At 54.4% G+C, this 26,330-nt stretch overlaps 2 protein-coding genes across 5 annotated transcripts in view; one reads left to right on the top strand and one right to left on the bottom strand.

The window, feature by feature from the left end:
- Positions 1-1,650: 1,650 nt before the first annotated feature.
- GALK1 (galactokinase 1) lies at positions 1,651-6,194 on the top strand. The gene is made up of 8 exons (XM_084748161.1): positions 1,651-1,861; positions 3,348-3,537; positions 3,891-4,010; positions 4,184-4,319; positions 4,466-4,647; positions 5,527-5,677; positions 5,761-5,923; positions 6,004-6,194. Exons 1-8 carry the CDS (start codon positions 1,697-1,699, stop codon positions 6,073-6,075), a joined length of 1,179 nt encoding a protein of 392 aa, XP_084604287.1. The 5' UTR covers positions 1,651-1,696; the 3' UTR covers positions 6,076-6,194.
- Positions 6,195-6,319: 125 nt separating this feature from the next.
- ITGB4 (integrin subunit beta 4) overlaps positions 6,320-26,330 on the bottom strand; it is a 37,501-nt gene continuing 17,490 nt past the window's right edge. Inside the window, exons 18-41 of one of the 4 annotated variants that reach the window (XM_084748157.1) lie at positions 26,138-26,244; positions 24,130-24,163; positions 23,766-23,957; positions 23,393-23,496; positions 23,041-23,099; positions 22,821-22,844; positions 21,872-22,020; positions 21,609-21,788; positions 20,979-21,127; positions 16,867-17,071; positions 15,654-15,811; positions 15,183-15,363; positions 14,874-15,011; positions 11,387-11,569; positions 11,176-11,307; positions 9,845-10,039; positions 9,128-9,364; positions 8,847-9,005; positions 8,309-8,458; positions 7,574-7,762; positions 7,328-7,483; positions 7,083-7,247; positions 6,882-6,992; positions 6,320-6,789 (exon numbers count right to left, since the gene is read on the bottom strand). In XM_084748157.1, the coding sequence (XP_084604283.1) occupies positions 6,650-6,789; positions 6,882-6,992; positions 7,083-7,247; positions 7,328-7,483; positions 7,574-7,762; positions 8,309-8,458; positions 8,847-9,005; positions 9,128-9,364; positions 9,845-10,039; positions 11,176-11,307; positions 11,387-11,569; positions 14,874-15,011; positions 15,183-15,363; positions 15,654-15,811; positions 16,867-17,071; positions 20,979-21,127; positions 21,609-21,788; positions 21,872-22,020; positions 22,821-22,844; positions 23,041-23,099; positions 23,393-23,496; positions 23,766-23,957; positions 24,130-24,163; positions 26,138-26,244 (3,497 nt within the window). In that variant the 3' untranslated portion in view covers positions 6,320-6,649. The remainder of the gene's footprint in view (positions 6,790-6,881; positions 6,993-7,082; positions 7,248-7,327; positions 7,484-7,573; positions 7,763-8,308; positions 8,459-8,846; positions 9,006-9,127; positions 9,365-9,844; positions 10,040-11,175; positions 11,308-11,386; positions 11,570-14,873; positions 15,012-15,182; positions 15,364-15,653; positions 15,812-16,866; positions 17,072-20,978; positions 21,128-21,608; positions 21,789-21,871; positions 22,021-22,820; positions 22,845-23,040; positions 23,100-23,392; positions 23,497-23,765; positions 23,958-24,129; positions 24,164-26,137; positions 26,245-26,330) is intronic. The other 3 variants (XM_084748158.1, XM_084748159.1, XM_084748160.1) reach the window with 3 other exon arrangements.

Genomic DNA, 26,330 nt, shown 5'->3' with positions numbered 1-26,330 from the left:
TGTCTCGAAAAACCAAAAAAAAAAAAAAAACAAAAAACAAAAAAGCGGGGCGTGGTGGCGCACACCTTTAAACCCAGCACTCGGGAAGCAGAGGTGGGCGAATCGCTGTGAGTTCGAGGCCAGCCTGGTCTACAAAGTGAGTCCAGGACAGCCACGGCTAACACAGAGAGACCCTGTCTCGAAAAACAAACAAACAAACAAACAAACAAAAAACAAAAACAAACCCAAAAAAAAAAAAAAAAGAGCACTGACTGCTCTTGCAGAAGGAGGTCCTGAATTCAATTCACAGCAACCACATGGTGCCTCACAACCATCTATAATGTGATCTAATGCCCTCTTCTGGCCTGCAGGTGTACATTCAGCCAGAGTACTGTATAATAATAAGTAAATCTTAATATATATATACATACACATATGGTCATGGCTGGACCATGGTGGCACACACCTTTACTCTCAGCACTTGAGAGGCAGAGATAGGTGAATCTCTGTGAGTTCAAGGCCAGCCTGGTCTACAAATCCAGTTCAGGACAGCCAAGACTTACAGAGAGAAACCCTGCCTCAAAAACCAAAACCAAAACAATGGTGTGGGGTTGATCTCACGGTAAGTATAGGCGTTACCACTGACCTCCACGCCTAGCCCCTAAACTGCGTTTTTGAATGCAATTGTGCAATCTGGGGACAAACTTCTGAGCTGACCCCAAGCTATATCCCTGGTTACAGCTCTCCACAAAGCTCCTATTGTAATCCCAGATAGGCTGCTTTTCTTAGATTTCAGTTCTGTTAACAAGGTTTCACCCAAGGTGACTGACTAGGTGTAGACAGGAATCCAGGTAAAGATTTGGGGTGCATGAAGGCTTTCAGGCAGATGGTCAAGTCTCTGAGACCAAGGCTGTGGTGGAGGAAGCAGCTGCTGGGGGGCCATCAACATAACCCAGCTTTGCTGTGTAACCTTTGGGTTTTTGAGGAGTACCTGGGCTTGCTTCCGGCCACCGGCAGGCCCCTTCAGTTCTCCATCGCTAGGAGTCACAAAAGGAGCCTGTAAAAAAAGGTGACTTCTTTGCCAGGCACGGTGGCGCAGGCCTGTAATCCCAGCCAGGGCTATTACACAGAGAAGCCCTGTCTCGAAAAACAAAACAAAACAAAACAAAACAAAAAAGAAAAAAAAAAGGACTTCTCTGGTCACTTTCAAGCTTGGCTCCCTTGTTTATCCTTAGACTGTGTACCACATCACCCTGTTAGAGACGCATGATCAGGGGATGACGACTTCGCATAACTGTTCCCTCTAAAGACCTTGACGGTAAATCCTTTGGGGGCACTCGGGTGTTTCTGAGGCCAGCTCCATTGCCCTTGTGTGAGGGATGATGGTGATGCGTAGCGCATCAAGAGGCTCCAGGTTTAGAGATGGATGGGCAGTTCAGATCTCCATTCGTGTTAGCTGCCACTAAAGTGGGAGCCTCAAAATCTCGATAAGACATCACCGAGGATACAGTTTCACTCAAGTCTCTTCAGCCAGCTGTCAGCTGCCTGCGCTGGCTCGCGGCGGAAGGGCAGAGCTTCAACCCGGCTCTGCAGGTGGGATGGGCGGAGCTAGCATGTCGGGGGCGGGGCATGGCATGGGACAGGAATGTGAGTCCCCGCCACGTGGCTCCGCCCCCAGCATCCTGCGGGGCGGTGCGCCCAGCAGTAGACGAGCGTCATGGCTGCTTGGAGACCGCCTCGGGTTGAGGAGCTGCTGGCCGAGGCCCGTCGGGCCTTCCTAGAGGAGTTCGGAGCTGAGCCGGAGCTGGCAGTGTCGGCTCCTGGCCGCGTCAACCTCATCGGGGAGCATACGGACTACAACCAGGGCCTGGTGCTGCCCATGGTGAGAGGGCGCCTTGGGGAGCGTAGGGTGTTCTGGCTCGGCCTGCGGTAGGGAAGGGCTGGCTTAGGGAGCGCGCGGGACGGGCGAGTCCCCCCTCAGGGTGGAAGGGGGTCTGAGGCGGTCCAGCACGTGAGAGACCCCTGGACGTGCAGCTGTCCACGTGCGAAGGCAGGAAGCCGATGCTAGGAGGGAGGTGTGCGTTTGTCTCCTCACTCAAGCCCGCCCTCTGGGAGCTGTTAATCATCGCCCTCAACTTAAAAGTATGAATCTCTTAAAAATGGGAGGACCAAGGTAGCAATAGAAGAGATTATTAGGCATGGTGGCGCTTTCCTAACAGTTCCAGTACTGGGGAAGCCGAGGAGGGAGAATTGCTTCGAGTTCAAGACTAGTCTGGACTCTTAAAGTGAGTTCCGGGACAGCTTGGGCTACAGAGTGAAATTTTTATTTTGAAACAAGAAAAATAAGGAGGTTATTTAGTTCCCTGGCTTTTGTCGGGTCCAACAGCACAGACCTAGAGGAAGACCCGTGTAAAATGTAGCTCCCCGGTCCAGCCCTTTGAATTTACAGAGGAAACAGTAGACCGGCAAAGCACTGATGGCCCACTCCAAGTTCTTTGAGTGATTCCTTCCATCCTTCAGCCTGGGTCTCTGTCCGCCCCACTGTGACGGATTACATCACTGCTGAGACCTTCTCCAGATGAGCCTGGAGCCCCTTCGGGCCTGTTTTTGCCTAAGATAGCTATCTGTCCCCTTTGGCCCCCAGCCGGAGCCAGCCAGGGCAGAGTCCAGGTCTGCACTTACTGCAACTGGCCCCGCCCCTGAAGACCCAGGAGGCTGTGCTCCAAGCCCCCAAGGCTAGCTGTAAACTGAAACTCTTTCCGCATAGCTTTCCTTCAAGCTAAACCTATTTATTCCTTTCATGTCCCTGTCTGTCCCAGAAAACAGAACCTTGGGGTTTGAGTCCTGGCCGCCCCATGCGAGTTCTAGAACCTCAAGGACATGACTTTCCTAGCTGCAACGGGATATTTCACCGCCCACTGCTAGCATGTCCCACCTCAGTGTACTCAGGGTTTGTGGGCTGGGAACCATGGCACACATCTTTATTAATCCCAACATTCTGGAGGTAGAGATAGGTGGGTCTCTTATTTAGAGGGTTCCAGGCCAGCCAGGACTACACAGTGAGACCCTGTCGCCAAAAACTTAAAAAAGTAATCAAACAAAAAACTAAAAATAGAAGCCGGGCGTGGTGGTGCACGCCTTTAATCCCAGCACTCGGGAGGCAGAGGCTGGCAGGATCACTGTGAGTTCCAGGCCAACCTGGTCTACAAAGTTGAGTCCAGGACAGCCAAGGATACAAAGAGAAACCCTGTCGCAAACCAAACAAAACACCAACAAACAAACAAAACAAAACCCAAGAAAATAAAATACATTTTATGGCTAGGATTCTGTCAGCCGGTGTATGAACTACACACGCTCTCTCCTTCCAGGCTGTGGAGCTTGTGACCGTGGTGGTTGGCAAACCCCGCACGGATGGCCTTGTTTCTCTTCTTACCACCTCCAAGGATGCAGATGAGCCCCAGCGACTGCAGTTCCCACTGCCCACAGCCCAGCGGTCCTTAGAGCCTGGGACCCCACAATGGGCCAATTACGTCAAGGGAGTGATTCAGCACTACCCAGGTAAGGGACCCAGGCTGCCCCAGGAGTGCCCACTCCCCTCTGCAAAGCCCACCCATCCAGGGGTGGGGGAGCGTCTCATTGTACAGATGAGGAGGCAGGTCCTGGAGGCTCTGGAACTCGCCCTAAGTTTCCTTTATATGATTAGAGGAGCCAGGATTCAGTTGTGGGCTTGCTGGTCTTTGGAACCCGAAATCAGGAAGACAAGTAGGAAGATTACCCCCAGCAAACTTCAGAGGGTAGCGGAATGAAGGGCGGGTGGGCTCCTTGAGCTCAGCAGGTTGGCGAGACACATGTTTTTCCTATGTCCACCCTCCCTACGTCCCACCTTACCAGCACTGCTCTTTTTCCTGCAGCTGCCCCCCTCCCTGGCTTCAGCGCAGTGGTGGTCAGCTCGGTGCCCCTGGGAGGCGGGCTTTCCAGCTCAGCCTCTCTGGAAGTGGCCACATACACCTTTCTCCAGCAGCTCTGCCCAGGTATCACGTTCCTTCCCAGAGGCCTCTGGTTGGAGCCTCTTGCCATACTGGGCTTAGGGAGGGCAGTTAGGGGTGGTCCCTTTGATTGTCACTGGAGCCCTGTATTCCAATGTGGCCACCCCCTATGCCCTCTCCTGGACCCCCTGCTTCCCCCACCTTACCCTGTGCCGCAGACTCGGGGGCAATAGCTGCCCGGGCCCAGGTGTGTCAACGGGCAGAGCACAGCTTCGCAGGGGTACCCTGTGGCATCATGGACCAGCTCATCGCGCTGCTGGGGCAGAAAGGCTATGCGCTACTCATTGACTGCAGGTCAGGGGCTCCCCTCGTATCCCCCCTGCCTCATAATCAGGAGCCCCCCCTACCCCACCCCCCGAGTGGAAATGCGCCAGCTGTGTGGTCTGGGAATCAGACCTTCGGTTATGACAGCTCCCCCCTCCCGCCCCCATTCACCCCAGGTCCCTGGGAACGAGCCTGGTGCCACTGTCAGACCCCAAGCTGGCGGTGCTCATCACTAATTCCAACGTCCGCCATTCCCTGGCCTCCAGCCAGTACGCCATCCGACGGCGCCAGTGTGAAGAAGTGGCCCAGGCTCTGGGCAAGGAGAGCCTTCGAGAAGTTCGGTTCGAGGAGCTTGAGGGTGAGAGCCAGCTTGCCGTTTTCTGCCCTAGCCACGGCCAGGCTCCCTGCTGGGATGTCCGTGTGGCCCACGCTCCATTCCCTCATCCCCAGTTCATTCATTATGTTCTGTTCCTCTCTCCTCCCCGCTCCCATCCCCACCCCCAATACTGCAAACCCAGGGTTCCTAGTGTATCAGGGCCACTTAGAAAAAAAGAGTCAGCCCTGATCGGAATAGACCCCAGGCAAGAGCTCTGCCAATGAGCTGCAGCCCTGCCCTGCTTTTTTTTTTTTTTCCCCTTTTGGTTGGTTTTTCAAGACAGGGTTTCTCTGTGTAGCCCTGACTCGCTTTGTAGACCAGGCCGGCCTCGAACTCACAGAGATCCGCCGACCTCTGCCTCCTGAGTGCTGGGGTTAAAGGTGTGCGCCACCGGGCCAGGCTAAGAGTACCCTTGCTTGATCTCAGGCCTACTCTTTGTGCCAGTCATCTAGAAAGCCTAGATGTTGGGGGAGTCATACAGCGTGTATTGAGCCAGTATGTCAGCTCCCTAGGGGGAGTCCTGCACATCCTCTCCTGCAGCGGTCTTCCATGGATGGACCTTAAGTTCCTGCAGCGGTCTTCCGTGGATGGACCTTAAGTTCCTGCAGCGGTCTTCCATGGATGGACCTTAAGTTCCTGCAGCGGTCTTCCGTGGACCTTAACTGATGGAGAGATGACGTTGTCCCGTGTTACAGTGGGGAAGAGCTCTGAGATGGGGTGGGGGGAGCACTTCAGAAGGAGGCCAGGGATGGTCAAGTCCATCCCATCAGACCCTGCCCTCACCGAAGAGGGCTCAGGAAGCAGCTGCCCTGAGGCGATCGGTGGTATGAGGCGGGGCTGATGGACAGTTTTCCTCCTCAGCGGGCAGGGAGCTGATGAGCAAGGAGGGCTTCCGGCGGGCTCGGCACGTGGTCAGCGAGATCCTGCGAACAGCCCAGGCAGCAGCTGCTCTGAGCCGCGGGGACTACAAGGCCTTTGGACGTCTCATGGTGGAAAGTCACTACTCACTCAGGTGAGGCCCTCTGGATGCCCTGTGCTTCTTGGGCATAGGCGAGTCCCAGGTCTCTATGCCTTTCACTGGTCTATCCTCTGCAGGGATGACTACGAGGTGAGCTGCCCTGAGCTGGACCAATTGGTTGAGGCTGCGCTCTCTGTGCCTGGGGTGTATGGTAGTCGGATGACAGGTGGTGGCTTTGGCGGCTGCACAGTGACGTTGCTGGAGGCCTCTATTGCTCCCCTTGTCATTGATCACATACAGGTAGGTGATGGCCAGAGCCTGGGAGGGCAGGAGAGGTGGGTACCCAGGTCACCCGTTTCTCAGCCCCACTTCTCCCCTAGGAGCGGTACAGCGGCAGAGCCACCTTCTACCTCTCTCACGCTGCTGATGGAGCCCAGGTGCTGAGCTTGTGAGGTGTCCCAGAAACTGATGGACACACAGGCTTAGGACCGAGGCAGCAGGTGTGTGCTGCAGCTCTGCCTTGGGCATCCTCGTTCTATGATCTGGGTGCTTAATAAATGTGTGCCTCTCACTGTGGTAGCCACCTGCCTCTAGAGGTGGGCATGTGCTCCGGGGTCAGAGGGTGGGGAATTGTGGGAATCACTGTTCCACTGCAGCCTGGCATCTCTCTGGCCTGTGAAGAACCGACAGGGCAGCTAAGCAGTAGCAAACTCCTTTATTAAGTGCAGAACAAAGGCCAGGTCCTTGCGTCCTTGCGCTGGCTTCAGTTCTTTGGTTACAAGTGGGTTTGGATCCAGGGCAGGATGCAGTCAGAAAGGCGTTGGGGTATAACCTCTACCTGCTTCATGCTTCCCAGACGGCACCTATCCGCCCTCCCTGCCCCACCCCTGCCCCCCCCACCCCCCACCCCCGCTCTCAGGCTAGAGCTGCTGGCTTTATGGGCAGCATGCAGTGTGCAGGTGGGTGGACCAGCAGAGGAAGAAGGCGCTAGGGAGAGAAAGCAAGGGGCCCTGGTTCCTGGGCATTTCAGGTTTGGAAGAAGTGTTGGTCCACGTGGGAGCTGAGGGATCCGCTGGCAGTCAGTGTCCGGCTCACAAATTCTTGGGTCACATGCCGGGTGAGGGAGCCCCCTGCTTCTAGGCGCTGGGTCCCCACGGTTAGTCCATCTGCAAGGGAGGTGCTGAGTGTAAGTCCCTGCTGCACTCTGTACTGGCTCTGTGTTCCCAGGAGTCTGGGTCCCCTGCCCTCGGTGACTCACCCATGAGGAAGGGCTCAGTGGTGGTACTGTGAGTGGTGGTGACGCTGCTGTACTCGCTTTGCAGCGGGTTCTGGAAAAGCCCAGAGTGGCTGCCCAGCTGTGGGAAGGGGCCTAGAACAGGCAGATCAGTTAGTCGGGATGGTGCTGTGCAAAGGCAAGGCCAGAGAAGGACTGGGTGAGGCTGGGGGCGGGGCATCCTACCTCCATCCTGGGATTCGATGGTGATGATGCCCTCACGCTCCGGCCCGAAGCCCTCAGTTGTCCTGGCTTGCACCTTGAACTTGTAAGGAACATTCTCACTGAGGCCAGGTACCGTCAACCTGCTCTCAAGGTTGTCTCCGTCCACCCGGAATGTGGTGGCTGGTCCTGCATAGTGAAGAGACCTTCAGCCCCCGTGGTGCTTTCCCACCCCTCCACAACCACCTTACTTCCAGGGCAGGTGCTACCTCCTCCTTGGGCCATCTCACAGGTCACCAGGTAGCCGAGGATATCTCCGTTGGGCCTCCGTGGCCGCTCCCAGCTCAGCTGCAGCGATTCTGGGCTTAGGGCAGTGAACACCAGCGGGCCTGGGGCACTGGGGGTGCTTAAAGTGAAGGCAGAGCCTGGAGGCAGCAGAGGGGGGAGGGAGGATGTCAGTGGGTGAGTTGCAGGTGGGTGGCGAGCTAGGTGGCGGCAGGGGGCAGACAGCTCACCTGGCAGGGGACAGAGAGGGCTTTGCGGGTGCACCTGGGACTCAATGGTGATGACGCCCTCCCGCTCTCGTCCCCAGCCCTCCTGGCTCTGGGCTCGAACTCGGAACACATAGGAGTGGTTGGGCAGGAGATCTTCTACCACCACTGAGGTCTGGCCAGGGTTGGGGATGTTGAGCCGATGCAACTCACCTAGGAGGAGGAATGACGGTAGGAAGCCGACCACCTCGGCTCCCACCCCTCGCCTGGTGCCTCCCCTCCCCTGGGCTGCCATCAGCACCTGGCCCCTTCACCGGGTCTGCTTGGGGTTTGGGTACAATGTACTATGGTGGACTGTTGACTAAAATGAGTAGAAGGCTAGGAGTGTTGTAGCTCAGTGGGAGAGCCTTTACTTAACTTGGAAGTTCTGGGTTTGAGCCCTTGTACAAACAAACAAACATCCCAGATGGGTGGAACCTGTTGCCCTGGTGAAGGGCCTCTGTCATGTTCTGTTGGGTGAGGGGTTCTCACAAAGGCCACTCAAGTCAGCAGAGGACTTGGGTCTGTGAAGCCTCATTAAGCAAAACCTAGTTTAGGAAACGAATAGTAAAGGTCCAGGGAGATGGATGAAGCCTCAGAAAAAGGTGGTAGGGAAGTGGGGTGGAGGAGGAGAGGCGCCCTCAGAATGGTTAGGTCAGGCATTGGTGCTCAGTAGACCTGCGGGTGCCTGGCCCAGCTGAGAAGGGACACATTCCTCACCGCCATTTAGTAGCTGGTACTCCACACTGTAGCCCAGCAGCACTCGGTCACACTGTGGCTCCTGCCAGCTCACTTTCAAAGACGTGGGCCCCAGGGCGGAGAACACCAGCCGAGTGGGCGTGTCAGGCACACCCACAGCCCCACGGGAGTCTGGATATTGAAGACCACAGTCAGTTCAAGACAGTTCATGAATCACAGTCCACCCCTTGCTTGTCTCTTCAGCCACGTAGCCTCACGCTACCTTGTCCAGGCTGCACGACAACTTCCCGCGTGGGCTTGTGAGTCCCCTGAGTCCTCAGCCCACCCCCTCCACAGCCAGCCCTGCTCCCTGCCCAGCTCTTGCTGTATACCCCAGGAGGGCAGATGTTGTGTTAGCCTTCAGCACTGATGAGGGCAGGGCAGTGGTTAGCTCCTGTGGGTGGATGCGGGTACTGAATGCGATGAAGCTGAGGCAGTGCGGGAGCACAGGCTGTGATGATGACCGGGCAGCGTGTGGAGTGTGACAGCCATGGGTACATGGTGACCACCCTTGTACTACCTGTACCCCAGGAAGGCACTGCTGACTGCCCGGCAAGGATTATAGAGTCTGGTGAACCCCTGGATGCTGGGGTACCCTTCATCTGAGCCCGGCTCCAGGACCCAAGGGTCCAGGACAGTGGAAGCCTGCTCCTCCCATCTTCCCAGATAGGAGGGAGGCCTAGAGCAGGGACAAAACAAGAGTGAGAAGGGCAGGTGTGCGGAAGGTTTGTGGTGTGGGCAGCAGGCTGGCAGCTGTCCAGCAGCTGGGACGCAGGACCGCCAGTGGATGAGGTCACTCACCTTGGGAGGAGAGAGAAGTGAGGGTGGAGTAGTCGCGGGGAAGTGTGCCTGAGTGAGAGTGGTCCGTGCGGGTGAGAGAGTGGTAGTCCCGGGTGAGGGTGGACGATGTGCTGAGCACTCGGTGGGACAGGTGTGGGCTCAGGTGTGTGCCGTAGGCAGCGTTGGCCGCGGTCATCCTGTGCAGGGAGTTGGCACTGCCTGGATAGGCAAAGTCCATCCGGCCATTTACCAGGTGCTCTGTGTGGGGAAAGAGGTCAGTCAGTGAGGCCTACAGCAGATGACAGGCCATATGGGGCAGGCTGTGGCCCTGGGCATGCACAGCCTTAAGAATTATAGGCAATTTCTCAAACTACCAGGACCTTGGGTTCCCACAGGCAAACAGGAGACCACGCAAGCCTTCCAATCCTGTCTCTTTGTGCTATGCTGTCCACCGCCCGAGCACACTTAGCCCCAGGCAGGAGCTTACTCCCCTGCAGTGTCTCAGGCCCAAGGTTTGCCTTCCAGTTCCTGGAGGCTCCTGCTCTTATCCTCCCCTCCGGGAGAGGCCAAGCGCTTCCGGGTGGCGCCCTTGGGTTCCCGAGACTCGTCTGCAGGCAGTTTTGCAGACCCTGGGCAGGCATGGCACTCTAGTGGGCTGCTTGACTGAAACTGGGGACCAGGGGCAACTCAAGTGAGCCCAGGACACGAGCTGGTGGGCGCGGCCGGGGAGGTGGTCACCTCCCGGTGGCCGGGGCGAAGCCCCGCGGATCCAGCCGCAGCCCTCCCCGTCCACGCCCCCAGCGACACTGCCGTCTTCGTCGGAGCGCCCACTGCTGGCAGATAGGCGCGGGATGAGCTCCGGGGGCAGCCGCCACGTGACGCGCCGCAGGTCCAGCTCCTCCCCGAGCAGGGGCTCGAACTTCCAGCCGCAGCCTTGGGAACAACGAAGGGCCGCGTTGGCACCGCCAGGACGAGGGGGGGCGCCGGGGAGGGTCAAGAGGAGGCCGAGGAGGCCTGCGGCACTTAGGCGGAGTCCAGGGGTGTGGGTGTCCCTTAGGGTGACAAGAAAAACCCTCAACCTGCCCCAGCCTTTCCAGATAAACTGAGGTTTTGGCCTTTGCTCAGACACAGAGACCCATTAGCAGCTGGAGTCTTGAGAAAAGCCTTGTGCTGCCTCCTGGTGTGAAGTTTCCCTGGTTATTTAACAGCGCTGAGCCTGTTTTTGCTCTGTGCAAAGGAAAATAATCTCACCCCTGCTTGTTTTCCAGGAATAGCTGTAAAGCCCTAGGGTGCTAGTAGTATTTAAGCAGGGGTTTCTGATTTTTAGAATAGCATTTTATATCCTAACGCCCGGAGGAAGATAGCTGCAGATTTGAGGACAAGACCCTCACTCAAATCCTTCCCAACACAAGGGGGGTGGGGGTGGGGGGTGGAGAAACAGCTTAGCATGCCAAGCTCCACCCACTGGTGACAGGGTGCCCACCCTGGTCTTAGGCTCCAAAAGGGACTTCTTCCTGTTGGCACTGTGTGGTTTATATAATCTCGGTTCGCAGATTAGAAAACCAGCTCTGAGAAGGACAAGTGAGTCCACAGCAGATCCAGCGGGACGACCAGTTTGTGTGGCAAATCAAGGGGAAATGCAGAGAGCATTTGGGGGTGTCTACCTTATTGACTCCCCCCCTCCCTTCCCTGTCAGGGCTGCTTCAGGCATCTGGGCTCAGTAGCTCTCTGGGCTCTGTGGCCAGCCCTGGCAGGTAGCCCAAGTGGACTGACCTAGCTCAGCAGGCGCCCTGTGCATGTCCTGTATATACATATATGCACTGACCCGGGTATATCTGTCCCTGAAGTAGATGTCCACATGCTGCCATACGCAGGCACACACATGTTGACATGTAGCCCACAGCAGGTCTAGTCCTTTAAAGCCATGGCCTCTGGATATTTGTTTAAGGCTGAGAAGGGACTTCTGCTCTCCGTCTCCATGCCTAGCAGTCACAGGCTTCTTGGATCTCTCTGGATACCAGGGCCGACCCTACCAGCGACCCCACCTTCCTTTGGTGGGTCCCACTCACCAGTGTCATCAGAAACGCTGGGCCTCTGGCTGCTGGCTGGGGAGCGCAGAACATCGTCACTGTACATGAGGAAGTTTTCGTAGTCTTCTCCACCCTGGGCATCCACAATGGGGATGTCTGGGATGATGGGGACTGCAGGGCAGAAAAGCAGTGAGCCAGAGCCCTAGCCATGGCCTCTTGTCCCCCGGCCCCACCCTCTCCTGTTACTCACTGGACATGGGCCGCTTGGGCTGTGTGGCCAGGTTGATGATGGCCTCTCTCTCAGGTCCCCACCCGGCTCCATTCCGCGCCTTTACTGTGTATCGGTACGGCTGGGATTCTCGCAGGTTCTCAATGAGCAGCATCCGGTTCTTGGGGTTGTCCACAAGCACCTTCTTCATGGGTCCAATGGGTCCTGGGGGACAGGGACAGTGCTTCAGAGAGGTCACCTAGGTGCAGCCAGTTCGGGCTCCGTCGCTGCCCCTGGAGGTGCCAGGGGAGCATGCAGCTGCCACTGCTGAGTCTTTACAACCTGGTGTGACTGGTGTAAGGAAAAAGTGCCAGCAGCTTTTCCAGAAAGACTCCTTGCTGAGTGGCAGAGCCAGCAGTCGATGCGAGGTGAGCATGCCACAGCCTCTGCTGGTTGGCAGGTGCGTGTGCACGCAAGGCACCACCACACAAGGTTTGCTAGCAGGCAAGGTGTTCTCGGGGTCACATCTGCCCCACACTCACAGCTGAGAGTCCAGCTCCCAGTGCCATACGTGCCAAGGACACTCAGGGCTAGCATTGTCACATCCGTCATGGCAGAAGCCAGACACCCATTCTGTTCATGCTGTGAGAGAGCAGAAGGCCAGAGCCCCGGATGTTCTCAATGAGCTCTGAGTTCCAGGCACAGGCCAGTGTGGCAGGATGGGGCCTGTTGGGTTAGAGGGTTCCAGAAACCCGAGGAAGCACAAAGAGAAGGTAATGTCCCAGTTTTCTGAGATGTTTTGGAAAGTGACAATTGCAAGGTCTGATGTGGACCCTCAGCTGACAGCTGCTCAAGAGGTGGCAGGTACAGGGACTGGTAAGGTAGCTCAGTGGATTAGTGCACTGCTAACACAAGCCTGTTGGCATCAGTTTGATCTCTGGAGTCCACATGGTGGAAGGAGAAAACTGACTCTTGTAAGTCATTCTCTGACGCTACATGTATGTGTGGCATGCATGTGCCTGAACTCTCTCACTCTCTCTCTCTCTCTCTCTCTCTCTCTCTCTCTCTCTCTCTCTCTCTCTCTCTCTCACACACACACACACACACACACACACACACACACACACTCATACACTCATATTGGTTTGTTTTGTTTTGTTTTTTGTTTTTTGTTTTTGAGATGGTTTCTCCGCGTAGTCCTCGCTATCTTGGAACTTACTACGTAGACCAGGCTGGCCTTGAACTCAAAGATCCACCTGTCTCTGTTTTCCAAGTGCTGGAATTAAAGGTGTGTACCACCACTGCCTGGCATAATTTTTTTTTTCAAGACAGAGTTTCTCTGTATAGCCCTGACTGTCCTGGACTCACTTTATAGACCAGGCTGGCCTTGAACTCACAGCAATCCGCCTGCCTCTGCCTCCCAAGTGCTGGGATTAAAGGCATGCGCTACCACTGCCCGGCTTAATACTTTTTTTTTTAAGCAAGCAGGCATGGGGTGCACTAGGGAGGCAGAGGCAGGAGGTTAGAGGTCAACCTGATTTACTCATCAAGTTCCAGACCAGCCAGGGCTATTTAGTGAGACCCTAATTTTTTTTTTTCTTTTTGAGACAGGGTTTCTCTGTGTAGCCTTGGCTGTCCTGGACTCACTTTGTAGACCAGGCTGGCCTTGAACTCAGCGATCTACCTGAGTGGATCCACCTGAGAGGAGGAGCGCTCTGCCTCCTGAGTGCTGGGATTAAAGGCGTGTGCCACCACCGCCCGGTGAGACCTTAATTAAGAAAACAACAAAGCTGGGCATGTCAGTCCAGGCAGCCAAGGCTACACAGAGAAACCCTGTCTTGAAAAAACAAACAAACAAACAAACAAACAAAAAAAGAAAACAATAACAACAAAGCATCAGGTAGTGGTGGCATATAGAGGTAGGAGGCTGAGGCAGAAGCATTGCCTTGAGTTTGATGCCAGGGAGGGTTAAAGAAGAAGATAGATGGCTGGAGAGATGGCTCAGTGGTTAAGAGCACTGGCTGCTCTTCCAGAGGTCCTGAGTTCAAGTCCTGGCATCCACATGGCAGCTCACAACTGTCTGTAATTCCAGTTCCAGAGGATATGATACCTCTCACAGACATACATGCAGGCAAAAGACCAATGCAAATAAAATAAATAAATAAGTTTTTTAAAAAAGAAGAGAAAGTTGGGCAGTGGTGGCACACGCCTTTAATCCCAGCACCCGGGAGGCAGAGGCAGGCGGATCACTGTGAGTTTGAGGCCAGCCTGGTCTACCAAAAATGAGTCCAGGACAGCCAGAACTGTTACACAAAGAAACCCTGTCTCGGAAAACCAAAAAGAAAAAAAAAAGAAGAAAAGAAGACAGAAACATGCAGAGCAGTGGCTGATGGAGGGCCATCAGCCTGAAAGGAAAGTGGCTAGCCACGATGGTAGAGCGGCTGTCACATCTGTGTCAGCCCATGGGTGAAGGGAGAAGCTGCATCACAAAGCACAGACACCCTTGGGTTGCGGAGGAGGTAACCCAACACATTCATAACATAGCTGAGGCCTCAGCAGGCTGGAGCTATAGCGAAGGCATCAGAGATGACCTCTACCTGGGCTGACTCTGCCCCCAAGCAGAGGCCCAAGAGTGAACCAAATGCTGGAAGGCCAGGTCAAGGGTTCGCAGAGCTACCCAGAAGCTTGGTTCCGGGCTGGTCTGTTTGGGAGGGAGCGTCTCCCGCTGTCTTCTGGTGTATAGAGGTGGCCCTGCCTCACTAGGACCGGCCTGCTGAGGTAAGCGCTTTGAGTCTCTTCCCCGGGGAAGAAGAGGGTCCTCAGAGTCTCAGAATGATGGCGGGGACTGTCCAGTTTTCTCTACCTTCCAGGAATGGTTGTCAGACAGTATAGATTGAATGAAGTCCGGGGTGGTGGTGAGGGGAAACACTGGGGAGTGAACCTAGGCACTTAGGTGTGTGAAGGAGCACCCCCTACTCCTTGAATGAACTATTCTAAAAACAGAAATGTATTTGAAATTCAGGGCTTTCTGGGTTTTTATGGTTGTTTTCTTTTTTCCATGGCTTTTTTGTTCATCTTGTCAGGGTTTTGCTGTACGGTTTTTCAGGCACGGTCTCATGTATGCCAGGCTGTTATGTGGCCAGGGATGGCTTTGAACTTCTGGTCCCTCTGCCTCCCACCTCCTGAGTGCTGGGACCATAGGAGTGCACTACCACACCCAGTTTATGTTGTGTGGCTAAATGTGGCAACTATTTCTGGCCCTAAGAAAACTGTGCAAAAATGAGTCACTTTGGTTCCCTGTAGAGAAAGTAACCCCTGGGCCAGTGACCCTAGGGACCGAATGTAACCTTGGTACCCTTGGAATGCAAACCAGCATGAAGCTGAGCACAATGGGAAAACATACAATGCCAATGCTCACTGCTTGACTGGGGCAGATGACCCAGAGTGCCCGGAAATGACCAAGACCCCACACCTCCCTCCGGTTATGTGTCCCTCCTTCTCCAGGAAGCCAGGAAAGTCTGATCCTTACGGTTGTCCTCGTTGACCAGGCCATAGCAGACCTCGTAGGCTGTGATCTCGCCGTTTGTCTCAGCTGGCTCAGCCCAGCTCAGCTGGGTCACCGTAGAAGAGACAACATTGAAAGCCAGCCGCCCTGGCTCGCTGGGTACTGGAAAGGAGCAGGAAGTGCCCTATTAGTGGGTCGGTGGCAGAGGGAGGGAGGGAGGGAGGGAGGGAGGGAAGGAGGGAGGGAGGGAGGGAGGGAGGGAGGGAGGGCGGGATGGGGCTGGGCACATGGACAGCAGGTAGCTGGGTGGACAGAGGAATCACTAAGACTAACCTTCCTGGTGGGTGCGGCAGGACACCAGTGAGCTATAGGGCCCCTCTCCCTGAGCCCCATAGGCGCACACCTTCATTTCATAGTCGCAGTAGGGGTACAGGTTGGTGAGCTCCACTGAGGGCACCTTGCTATCCAGCAGGTGGGCCTCAGCCTCAGAGTCGCCCTGGATCCAGTACTTCACCTGCGGGAAGCAGCAAGCGCTGGGATTCCCTTCGTCTACGTGACACTGGTGGCCCCTACCCCGCTCCACCCCCCCGCCCCCTCCCCCCACCCCTCAGCAAGGCCTGAGGCAGAGCACCTGTTCTCCCAGGCAGGGGGAGAAAGGCTTGGAGCTGAAGAACTCAGGAATGGGTCGTCCTGCCCACAGGGTCACGGGTGGGGTTTTATCGGCCCACAGGTGACAAGCGTGCCCTCCCCTTCCCGCGGGGCAGCCCTCTCACCAGCAGACCTTCCCAGTGCCCCTCACCTTACCCTGTACCCCATTGGCTTGCCAGGAGGGGGCAGCCAGTTGAAATGGATCTTCCTGGACCCGGCAGCCTTGGCATTGGGGTTCTGTGGGGCACCCAGGTCTCCACGGGGTGGTGGTGGTGATGAAAGTGCCTGACTCATGAGGCTCCTGTCCGTTTCATCTAGTCAAAAGGGGTGCAGAGGGTAGGGCGGCTGGCTCAGTATTTGTTACCACCAGGGGGCGCCAGAGACTTTGTTCAGCATTCCAGGCTCTCCAGTTTAAAAGTTCAATTAAGCTCTGTTCAATGCAACTGGAATTCTCTATCCCTCTTGTCCTGTTCCTTAATACGTTGAGGCTATGGGGCAGGAGAAAAGTGCACAGCCCACCAACCCCTTTTCTTATGCAATACAGTTCCTTTTTTTTTTTTTAAATCCCACCTTTTGTTTCCCTCTTATTTCTTCCTAGTCCCATTCACCTTTTCTGATAAAAAGAGCCTTTTGCTCTCTGTGACCCTTAGAGTACACTGCACAGGGGACCCTCCCCTACCCAGACATGGCTCTAGTCTTGTTTCTCTTGTCCTCCTCTGCTCTTCCTAGTGCTCTTTTTCCTCGGGGGAGAGGGGGCTGGGGGAAGGGGGGGACTGGGGGGAAAGGGAAGGGGGAGGCACTTGTAACACCTAAATGCGCCATACTGAAAACACATGTGCACATTTAAAAACAATTAAATGTGCCTCAATTAAATAAAAAAACAGAACAGCCAGACTCGGTGCCTTGTCTTTAACCCAGTTGGAGGCAGAGGTAGGTGGATCTCTAGGAGCTCTAGGCTAGATTAGTCTACACAGTGATTTCCAGATCAGTCAAGGCTGATAGAGTGGGACCCTGTCTCAAACCAAAACCACACAAGAATACAGGTGTTCCAGAGTCGGGCGTGGTGGTGCACGCCTTTATTGCCAGCGCTTGGGAGGCAGAGGCTGGCGGATCTCTGTGAGTTCGAGGCCAGCCTGGTCTACAAAGTGAGTCCAGGATGGCCAAGGCTACACAGGGAAACCCTGTCTCGAAAAACCAAAAATAAATAAATAAATAAATAAAAATAAAATAAAATAAAAAAGTAAAAAAAAAAATACAGATGTTTCAAATATTATGTGTGTTTGATCCTTGTGTTGCGCCCTGGGTGTGTATTTGAGTCTGGAGTCTTGTCAGGAGGTCCTCGGCCTCCCTCTCCACCTGATTTCCTCACCTTGCTCCCCGAGGATGACGGTAGCTGTGTTGGGCTGGCCCAGGCGGGCTCCGAACTTGGGGTTGCTGAGTTGGACATGGAAGCGGCGGACCTGGCGGCCACGTAGGAGGGAATCGACTTCCTGCAACTCCAGGAGCTTCACTTGCAACTCCTTCCAGGTCTCTCCCGGGTGAAACAGCAGCTCACCCTCCGCAGGGACGTAGTCCTGCAGTGGGAAGAGCCAGGGTCAGCTGGAGCCCGAGGAGGGTGCACAAGGAAGTCTCGAGCGCAGGCAGGAAGTTAACCCAGCTGGGACAGCAGCCATGCCCAGGAGGGGAAGAACTGTCTGTCCTCTGCAAGGTGGCTCTGAAATCTGGGATTCTGTTGGGCTCCAGACCCTTGGTGGGTTAAGTTTTCTTATTTGTCTCTACTGTGTGTATGGGATTAACGATGGGCCCATAGGGGAGTTAGACTTACATCTTTCCAAACTGGATTTACAGGCCACCTCATGTGGGTGGCTGAGACTCGAATTAACCACTGAGTATCTCTCAGCACCCAGATTATTTTATTTTATTTTTGAGACAAGGTTTCTCTGTGTAGCCCTGGCTGGCCTTGAACTCACAGATCTGCCTGCCTCTCCCTGGGGATTAAAGGTGTGTGCCACCACCTTCAGGCCACCAGATTTTGATGTGCGCGCCTGGGTGTGTTTACCCAACCTTCTCACAAAGAAGCACTAGGTGGCGCTTCAAATTAGCAGTTCAGTTTCACACGTGGCTGGTCTGATAGCCATGGAAGACTCTACCTAGGGCAGAAAAGGAAGTCTGCTGGTGGGAGAAAAGTAGGAAGAGACAGGGCTGGTTATGACAGCACTTGGAAGGCTGAGGCAAGGGATTTACTAGTGTGAGCCATCCTGGGCTAGTGGCAAGACCTTGTTTCACAAAAAGCAGCCATCCAAACTAAAACAAAATATGGCTCAGGGGCCTGGGCCAGATGTGCACAGGTTACCCCTGTGTTGGCCGAATAGGCCTGAAGGTCTCATGTAGCTTAGACTGACTGGGGACTCAGTATGTAGCCAAGGATAACCTTATATTCCTGATAATTCTGCCTCTGCCTTGGACACACTGAGACTGTAGGCATGTGCCACCATGCCCTGCTTATATGGCTTCATGCATGCTAGGTAAGCACGCTGCCAACTGAGCTACACCACCAGGCCCTATGTTTTTTTTGTTTTGTTTTGTTTTTTTGTTTTGTTTTTCGAGACAGGGTCTCTCTGTGTTAGCCTTGGCTGTCCTGGACTCACTTTGTAGACCAGGCTGGCCTCGAACTTACAGAGATCTGCCTGCCTCTGCCTCCCGAGCGCTGGGATTAAAGGCGTGCGCCACCACGCCCGGCCTCCTTTTTTTTTTTTTAATGGTGAAAAAAATGTATATTTAGAATTAGCCAGGGGCTGGAGAGATGGCTCAGAGGTTAAGAGCACTGGCTGCTCTTCCAGAGGTCCTGAGTTCAATTCCCAGCAACCACAGGGTGGCTCACAACCATCTATAATGTGATCTGGTGCCCTCTGCTGGTGTGCATAGAATTAGCCAGCTGGACTCAGTTTAGATGATCCCAATCTTGTTGGCAACATCCAGAGCATCATAATCAGGAGCCAGTCGAACATATGCCTTCTTCTCTCCGTCAGGTCTTATCAGGGTATTGACTTTGGCCACATCAACCAGGCCCTATTTTTAATTAAAAAAATTTTTTTTGTATTGAGGATTGAATTTACAGCCTTGTACATACTAATTAAGTGCTGTTCTATTGAGCTGGCCTGAAACTCACTGTGTTCAACAGGTTGGTCTCTTGTCTTTGTTTTCTGACTGTTTTGTTACCTGCTGGTACCACTGTGGCCAGCATTTTAAACACATCTACCAGCTGGGTGTGGTGGCCCATGCCTGTGATCCCAGCACTGAGGGAGGCAAAGGCAGGCAGATCCTTGTGAGTTTGAGGCCAGCCTGGTCTACAAAGCCAGTCCCAGACAGTCAAGACTACACAGAGAGGGCTGGAGAGATGGCTCAGAGGTTAAGAGCACTGGCTGCTCTTCCAGAGATCCTGAGTTCAATTCCCAGCAACCACATGGTGGCTCACAACCATCTATAATTCAGTATGGTGCCCTCTTCTGGCATCCAGGTGTACATGCAGACACAACATTGTATACATAATAAATAAATCTTAAAAAAAAAAAAAAAGACGACACAGAGAAACCCTGTCTCAAAAAACCAAAACAAAACACATCTATGGTGCGTATGGTGCCACACACCTTTAGTCCCTGCACTCAGGAGGCAGAGGCAGGAGGATCTCTGAATTCGAAGCCAGCCTGCTCTATACAGATAGTTCTAGGACAGCCAGGACTAATAAAAGATCCTGTTGGACAGTCCAGGCTACACAGAGAAACCCTGTCTCAAAAAAAAAAAAAAAAAAAAAAGATCCTATCTCCATAAAACAAAATAAATATTATACATGTGGACAGTTTTCTTTTTCTTTGAGACAGGGTTCTCTGTGTAGCTTTGTAGACCAGGCTGGCCTTGAACTCACAGCTATGCACTTGCCTCTGCCTCCCAAATACTTTTTTATTTTAAATTTTTTTTTTGTTTGTTTTTTTGAGACAGGGTTTCCCTGGCTGTCCTGGACTCGCTTTGCAGTCCAGGCTGGCCTTGAACTCACAGAGATCCACCTGCCTCTGCCTTCCAAGCTCTGGGATTAAAGGTGTGTGCCAACACCACCACCTGGCATGACTTTAAAAAACTTTGTATGTATTTCTGCAGGTCTGTGTGGGATTCTGTGCATGTGAGTGAAGGGAACTGGCCACGGAAGCCAGACGCTCTCCTGAAGCTGGAGTTCCATGCTATTGTAGACTGCCGGAAGTGCTTCTGCAAGACCAGTCTGCATTCTTAACTGTTGAGCCACTTCTTCTCCGGCCCTTATTTTGGGTTTTTGAGACAGGGTTTTGTTATGTAGCCTGGGCTAGTCTGGAACCTGTTGTCTTCCTGCCCTGGCCTCCCGAGCACTGAGGTTACAGGCCTGTGCTGCATGCCCGTCTGCATTTAGAGTCAAAGCCAAGAAAACCTTGTGTGTCTGCCAGTATGGCTTGTAACTCTTGCCAGTACTGGCTTGGGAATGAAGGGACGGCAGCCAGGCCGTGGTCCTCCCTGTTGGGAAGGAAGACCAACGGTGACGGAATTGGGGGGCCTGGCTCAAGGACACAAGGCTTGTGATTCCATTTCAAGAAGCCCAGAGTCGGGTGGCCTACACCTTTAATCCCAGCCCTCAGAGAGAGGCAGGCAGAGCTCTGTGAGTTCAAGGCAGCCTGGTCTACACAGCAAGTTCCAGGACAATCAAAGCTACATACTGAGACCTTGTCTCACAAAACAAAGTGAGGGAGCAGGTAGAGAGATGGCTTGGTGGTTTGGACCACTGACTGCTCTTCCCAAGGACTGGGGTTCAGATCCCAGCACCCAGCACATGTGTGGCATCTTACAACTGTCTGTAACTCCAGTCCTAGGGGATCTGAGGCTCTCATCTAGGCCCCCCTGGGCACACATGTGGTACACACATGTGGTACACACATGTGGTACACAGGCATACATGTAGACAAACCCACACATACATAAAGACATAGATTACAAAAATTTTAAATCCTTAGCCAGTCGTGCTGGTGCTTGCCTTTGATCCCAGTGCTTGGGAGGCAGAGGCAGAGGCAGGCGGATCCCCGTGAGTTAGAGGCCAGTCAGGGTTGTTACACAGAGAAACCCTGCCTTGAAAAACCAAATAAATAAACAGGCAAGCAAGTAAATAAATAGAACCCCAAAGTCCTTTAGTCACAGACAGGTGACTTGGTTACCCTGGGTCATTGAAGGGTAAGCAAGGATGGTCGGTAGGTACCTGGCCCACCCATGAGGTGATCCCCTCACTCTGGATTCTCAGCGATGATGGAACTCTACACAGAGTGTGCTTGGCACTTTGGGTGAGCCACTCCTGGTAGCAGGGCCACCTTTGACTAAGGATACTGCCAGCATCCAAGGACTGGTGTAGCTACCATGGAAATCACTGGATAGTCCCTGAGATGTTCCGTCAGCCCCTTGACCGAGCCTTACCCGTTGTCCGTGCGCTGTATTATCCTGTGTGCTGTACGAGACCTGGGACTTGCCATTATCCAGAATGCGCCGGATGACGGGGATGCGGGCCACCTGCTCTCCACGGCTCACGATGTACTCAGACTGCTCAAAGGACACTACCCCGCTGGCTGCAAGGAGCCCGGGTACTGGTCAGGAGGCCCTGGTCTCACCTTCTTAGCTACCTCCCTCCCTCCTACCCAGGCCATACTCCAGAGGAACTGGATGGCAATTGCTCCAGAAAGAAGCTAAGGGGTTGAAATAAAGTCCAGCAGGCAGCCTAGAAAGGTAGGGACTGAGACAGGAGCCTTGAGAGTCAGAGCTGAGCATCCTGGTACAGGGAGGAGGGGCCAGGGAACCTCTGGGAGCCAGGAGGACTGTGGTCAGCATTCCAGGCACCCGTAGTGGCAAGCCATAGCCAAATCTTCTCTCAACAGAGAGTTGGATATAGACGGAAAGTTACAGTGATGCGGATGGACACTCCCGCTTGGACTGAAGGCATTTGCCTGCAGCATGTTGGTCTCCATCCCCAACACCACAGAGAAGAAAGAGGAGAGAGGGACCAGATCAGGTTGCAGTGCAGTGCCTCCATGGCCCCACACCCTGACCAACCTTGTTCCTTGATGATGGTGATGTTTACCAGGCGGCGACCGAGGGTGGCAGTGCCCACAGGGACATCGATGGCCTCCACCAGCAGCTGCTTCTCATCATCATCCTCAGGCCGAATGAAGAGAGGCACGCGCACATCCACCAGCTCCACACCCTCCTGGAACTCCACCATGCCCCGGGCGTCTAGGTGGGAGTCAGACAAGGGTCTCAGGGCCACACCGGCGGGAGGGGATGTGGCGAGCGGCATGAGGGGTCTGTCCACCTACCCTGCTCCGCAGTGAGGGTGTAGTAGCCAGGGGCCACCTTGAGTTCACGGAAGGACCCCTGATCCACTTGCTTCTCAGTCAGCTTCAATAGAGTCTGCTTGGCCGAGCGGGGCGCCAACAGTACTGTGTCCACAATGGTATGGTCTTGCCTGGGTTGTGTGTCCGAGCGGAGGAGGAGTCAGAGTTGGGGGGCGGGGCAAGATGTGAGATAGAAGGCGTAGGGTCCTTAGTGCCAGGCAGTGCCACAAGCCCACACTGACTCCATCTCCTCCGCCTTGGAGCCAGATCACTGCAACTCCTGAGGAAGGGGTTTCCCCACCCACCTCACCAAGCAGGGCTGCTGATACGAGGGCTGGGTGTGGGACAGCAGAGAGCCCCAGGGCGGGCTGCCTGGGTTCACATTCTGGTTCTGGACTTTGACAGCTAGGCAGCCTCAGGCCGGGAACATAACCTCCCAGAAGAGCGTTGCCTTAAATTGCCAGGCACCCTGACTCCATTGTGAGCACTCAGAGGTGCTGGCCAGTGCCTGGAGGCCTGTGGCCCATCCCAGTTCCGTCCCAGTGTAGGGCCCTTCTCCCACACCCCACCCTCCCCAGTAGGGCAGCAGCCACATAACCTGCTGGCCTGTCTGTTTTGTAGCCTGCCTGCTCCTGAGGCTCAGCATGAGAGTCTGTGACCCCAGGAGACGGGGGGGGGGGGGGGGGGGGGGCATAGGAAGGTGAGCTGGTGGGGTTGGGGCTGGTCTGTGTTTTGTTCTGTTGTAGTTGAGGGCCTGAATTATAGTAAATGTGGCCCAGGAAGGGAAGGAATAAGGATCCTAGGCAATGGTAGACTTAGGGCCTTCCCCTCATATGGCATGGTCACAGGACGGGAGAGGGTGGGTAGGTGCCTGCAGTCAGGGTAGAGGGGAGGGAGGTTGCGCTATCCCACCTTGTGTTCTTCAACTCACTTTTTCCCAGCATTGGGCTGCTGTCTGTGGGGACAAGGGAGGGGCTATGAGCCACACGTGTTTTGTAGTGGGGCACAACCCCCTTGGGAGCTTAAATAAACAGCTCCCATCCAAACCTGGGAATCCCGGCTGCCTGATGGCACTCCCCCCCCCAATCTCCCCTCCCCCATCTCCCCCCCTCACCGCCCACCCAACTGGCCTGGGGCTCCCTGGGACTCACCGGAACTTCGTGTGCTGGACCTTGTGTGCACCGTTGACCTGTCTGTACACCTCGTTCAGCTGTCAGGCAAGGCAAGACAGTTGAGAATAGTGCAGAGAGAGAGGACCTCTCAAGGTTGGCTGTCATGTGCCTGAGGGACGAATCCTGAAACCCCAGCCTCTGCCGCCACCCAAGATTTCCCCATGGCAAGGCTCACCTCCAGAAAGCCCCTCTCCCTCCTGCCTAGAAAAGTCAAGGTTATGAAGCTGCAGTCCTCAGCTCTCCCACAGGCTGCCATTGCACCCACATCTCAGCCCCCCCCTCCACCCCCCCTCCACCCCCCCCCCACGTTCAGCTGTTTTCTGGTCCTCACATTTTCCTCCACCTCCTGGCGAAGCTGGTCACACTCTCGGGTACCGGGCCTCATGAGGTTCTCAGTGCAGAGGCGGCCAAGGCGCAGGGACAGCCCGTAGGGTACTGGGTGGGAAGTATATGGTCATCGTCAGCCTCCTGTACAGAAGGCACTGCAGAGTGGGACCTCCGCAGACCAGCCTAAGGCTGAGGACAGCTGGCTGGCTGTTCTCAGTGTGCCAGGGACATTCAGGCCTGAGAGTCTGGGTGCCATTAGGATGGGACAGAAAGGGACTGAGTCCTGGGCCTGCACCCAACACTCAAAGAAAACAGGGTGAGGGACAGAAACCCTAAGGGTACTGCCAAGAGGGGCAGCACCCGGCACTGGCCCTTACCAAGCTCCGAGGGGCTGGTGCTGGCGGCGTGGGTGGCAAAGCCGGGCCTCTGCACATTATTGGTGATCTTCCAGCGGACCGTGTCTCGTCCCTTAAGGTTCCCACTGCGTAGCATGGGCGTGTCCAGGTGGTCGGAGGCCATCAGATTTTCCCGAAGCATATAGTGATCTTCCTTAAAGCCCACCATGTGACCTGTGGGGAAGGGTCCTCAGTACCAACCCCTCCCTAGGCCCTCACAGCCACAACCGTCAGGTAGAACCCAGGGCCTCCCACTCTTTCTGCTCCTGGCTCCACCCACACATCTCTCCAGCCTGAAGAAAAAGCAGTCAGATACCCACTGCCCACACTTGTGCCTGGCCCATACCTTGGTTGCAGCAAGGAAGAAGCCCCAGGCAGGCCTAGGAGATAAGAGTTGGAGGTGAGGTTAAGATGGTTGTCCCAGGCTAGATAGGCCTTTCCACTTCTAACCTTCTCACTAGAAGCACACACGCACACGCACAGGCCCACACACGCACAGACCCAAGCCCACATGAATACAGGAGGCGAGGAGGACACGAGGTACCCTGCTCTGCCATTTTCCACATTATTCCTTTGACGCAGGGTCTCTCATTGAACCCAGAGATAGGCTGGTGGCCAGCAATGCCCCCAGCGCCCCCGTCTCTGCACTGGAGTTACAAGGTGTAAGGATTTAAACTCAGGTCCTCATTCTTATAAAACAACTGCTCTGACCCTACTGCAATATCTTCCCAGGCCCTAGTCCCCTCACCCTTCCTTCTCTTTAAAAATATCCTTTTCTTCCCGGACGTGGTGGTGCACACCCCTTTAATCCCAGGCAGAGGCAGGCAGATCTCTGTGAGTTCGAGGCCAGCCTGGTCTAGAAAGTGAGTTCCAGGACAGCCAGAGCAGTTGAGAGAAAGAGAAACCCTGACTTGAAACACACACACACACACACACACACACACACACACACACACACACACACAATGTTCTTTTCAATTACATCAGTTACCACATCTGGAGGTCAAAGGACAACTTGTAGGAGTTGATTCTTGTCTTTCTACCATGTGAGTCCCAGGAATCAAAGTTAGCTTATCAGCTGCGGCAGCTGGTGCTTTCACCTGCGGAGCCATCTTACCAGATCTCCTACTTATTTTAATTTTTACAATTATTTATGTACTTACTTTAAAGATTTATTTATTTACTTATTTATTTATTTATTGGTTTTTCGAGATAGAGTTTCTCTGTGTAGCCTTGGCTGTCCTAGACTTGCTTTGTAGACCAGGCTGGCCTCGAACTCACAGCGATCCACCTGCCTCTGCCTCCCGAGTGCTGGGATTAAAGGCGTGCGCCACCATGCCAGGCTATTTATTTATTATTGATACAGTATTCTGTACCACATGTGTGCCTGAACGCCAGAAAGAGGGGACCAGATCTCATTATAAAGTGGCTGTGAGCCACTTTGTGGTTGCTGGGAATCGAACTCAGGACCTTTGGAAGAACAGACAATGCTCTTGACCTCTGAGCCATCTCTCCAGCCCCACTTAATTTATTTTGAGGCAGGGTTTCATTATGTAGTCACGGCTTGCCTCATACTTACTAGGTAGACCAGGCTTGCCTTTGCTTCCTGAGTTCTGAGAAAAGTGGGGGCCACCATGCTCAGGTCTCATGTAACCCAGGCTGCCCTCAAACTTGCTAAGGACAATTGTCATCCTTGGACTGGACCTTCCTCCCTCTATATCCCCAATGACAGGCATATATCATTTTCTTTCTCCTTTGGTGGTATTTGTTTGTTTGAGAAAAGCTCTTATTATATAGCCTTGGACGGCTTGGATCTCAATATGTAGAACAGGCTGGCCTCAAACTCACCAAGATCCACCTGCCTCTGCCTCCTGACTGCTGGGATTAAAGGCGTGCGCCACCACACATAGCTATGCCCTCGTTTTATGGAATGCTGGAGGTTGAATCCAGGGCTTCATACTTACTAAGCAAGACCACCATCAACTGAGTTACAGTGGTTCGCTATGCAAACGAATAAATCAAAGTCTCCGAGAAATAAATATTTCTCAGATGTATTTGATCATAGGACCCCTTTCTGTACATCATACGCGCATCCCGCACTGCCAAGGGTTAAAACAGTGTGTGGCCTCGGCCCCTATAACCCAGCACCCCATGCTGTGCGTCCCTGTCCTATGCACATCTATTCAGTTGCCCCAGCCAGACCGCCAGCTCCTGCCTCCCTTGCTCACAGGGGGCTGATTCCATGGCAAGTACGAGGCAGTAGAGCTAGGCGGATGTGGGTCTGCCTTGTCATGGCCACTTCGCACCTCCTATAGATTGTTCGTCCATCTGTCCAGCCTGGGCCGGGGACTTACCTTGCAGCAGGCGCAGTATTTCCAACAGAGTAGCAGAAGCAGCGCCAGGAGCAACAGGAGGAAGAGGAGCAGGGGGATGAGCCACCAGAATGAGCCCGGAGGGCAGTCTGCAGGGCGAGAGGAGAAAGGAGGCAGTGCCCGTGCCCAATCGGCTGCCGGGTGCCAGAACCGTGCCCACCCGGCTGCCGGGGGC

The sequence above is a fragment of the Acomys minous genome (assembly GCF_964271855.1).
Source record: "Acomys minous genome assembly, chromosome: 12".
Taxonomy (NCBI): domain Eukaryota; kingdom Metazoa; phylum Chordata; class Mammalia; order Rodentia; family Muridae; genus Acomys; species Acomys minous.
This window is presented reverse-complemented; position numbering and strand designations above follow the sequence as displayed.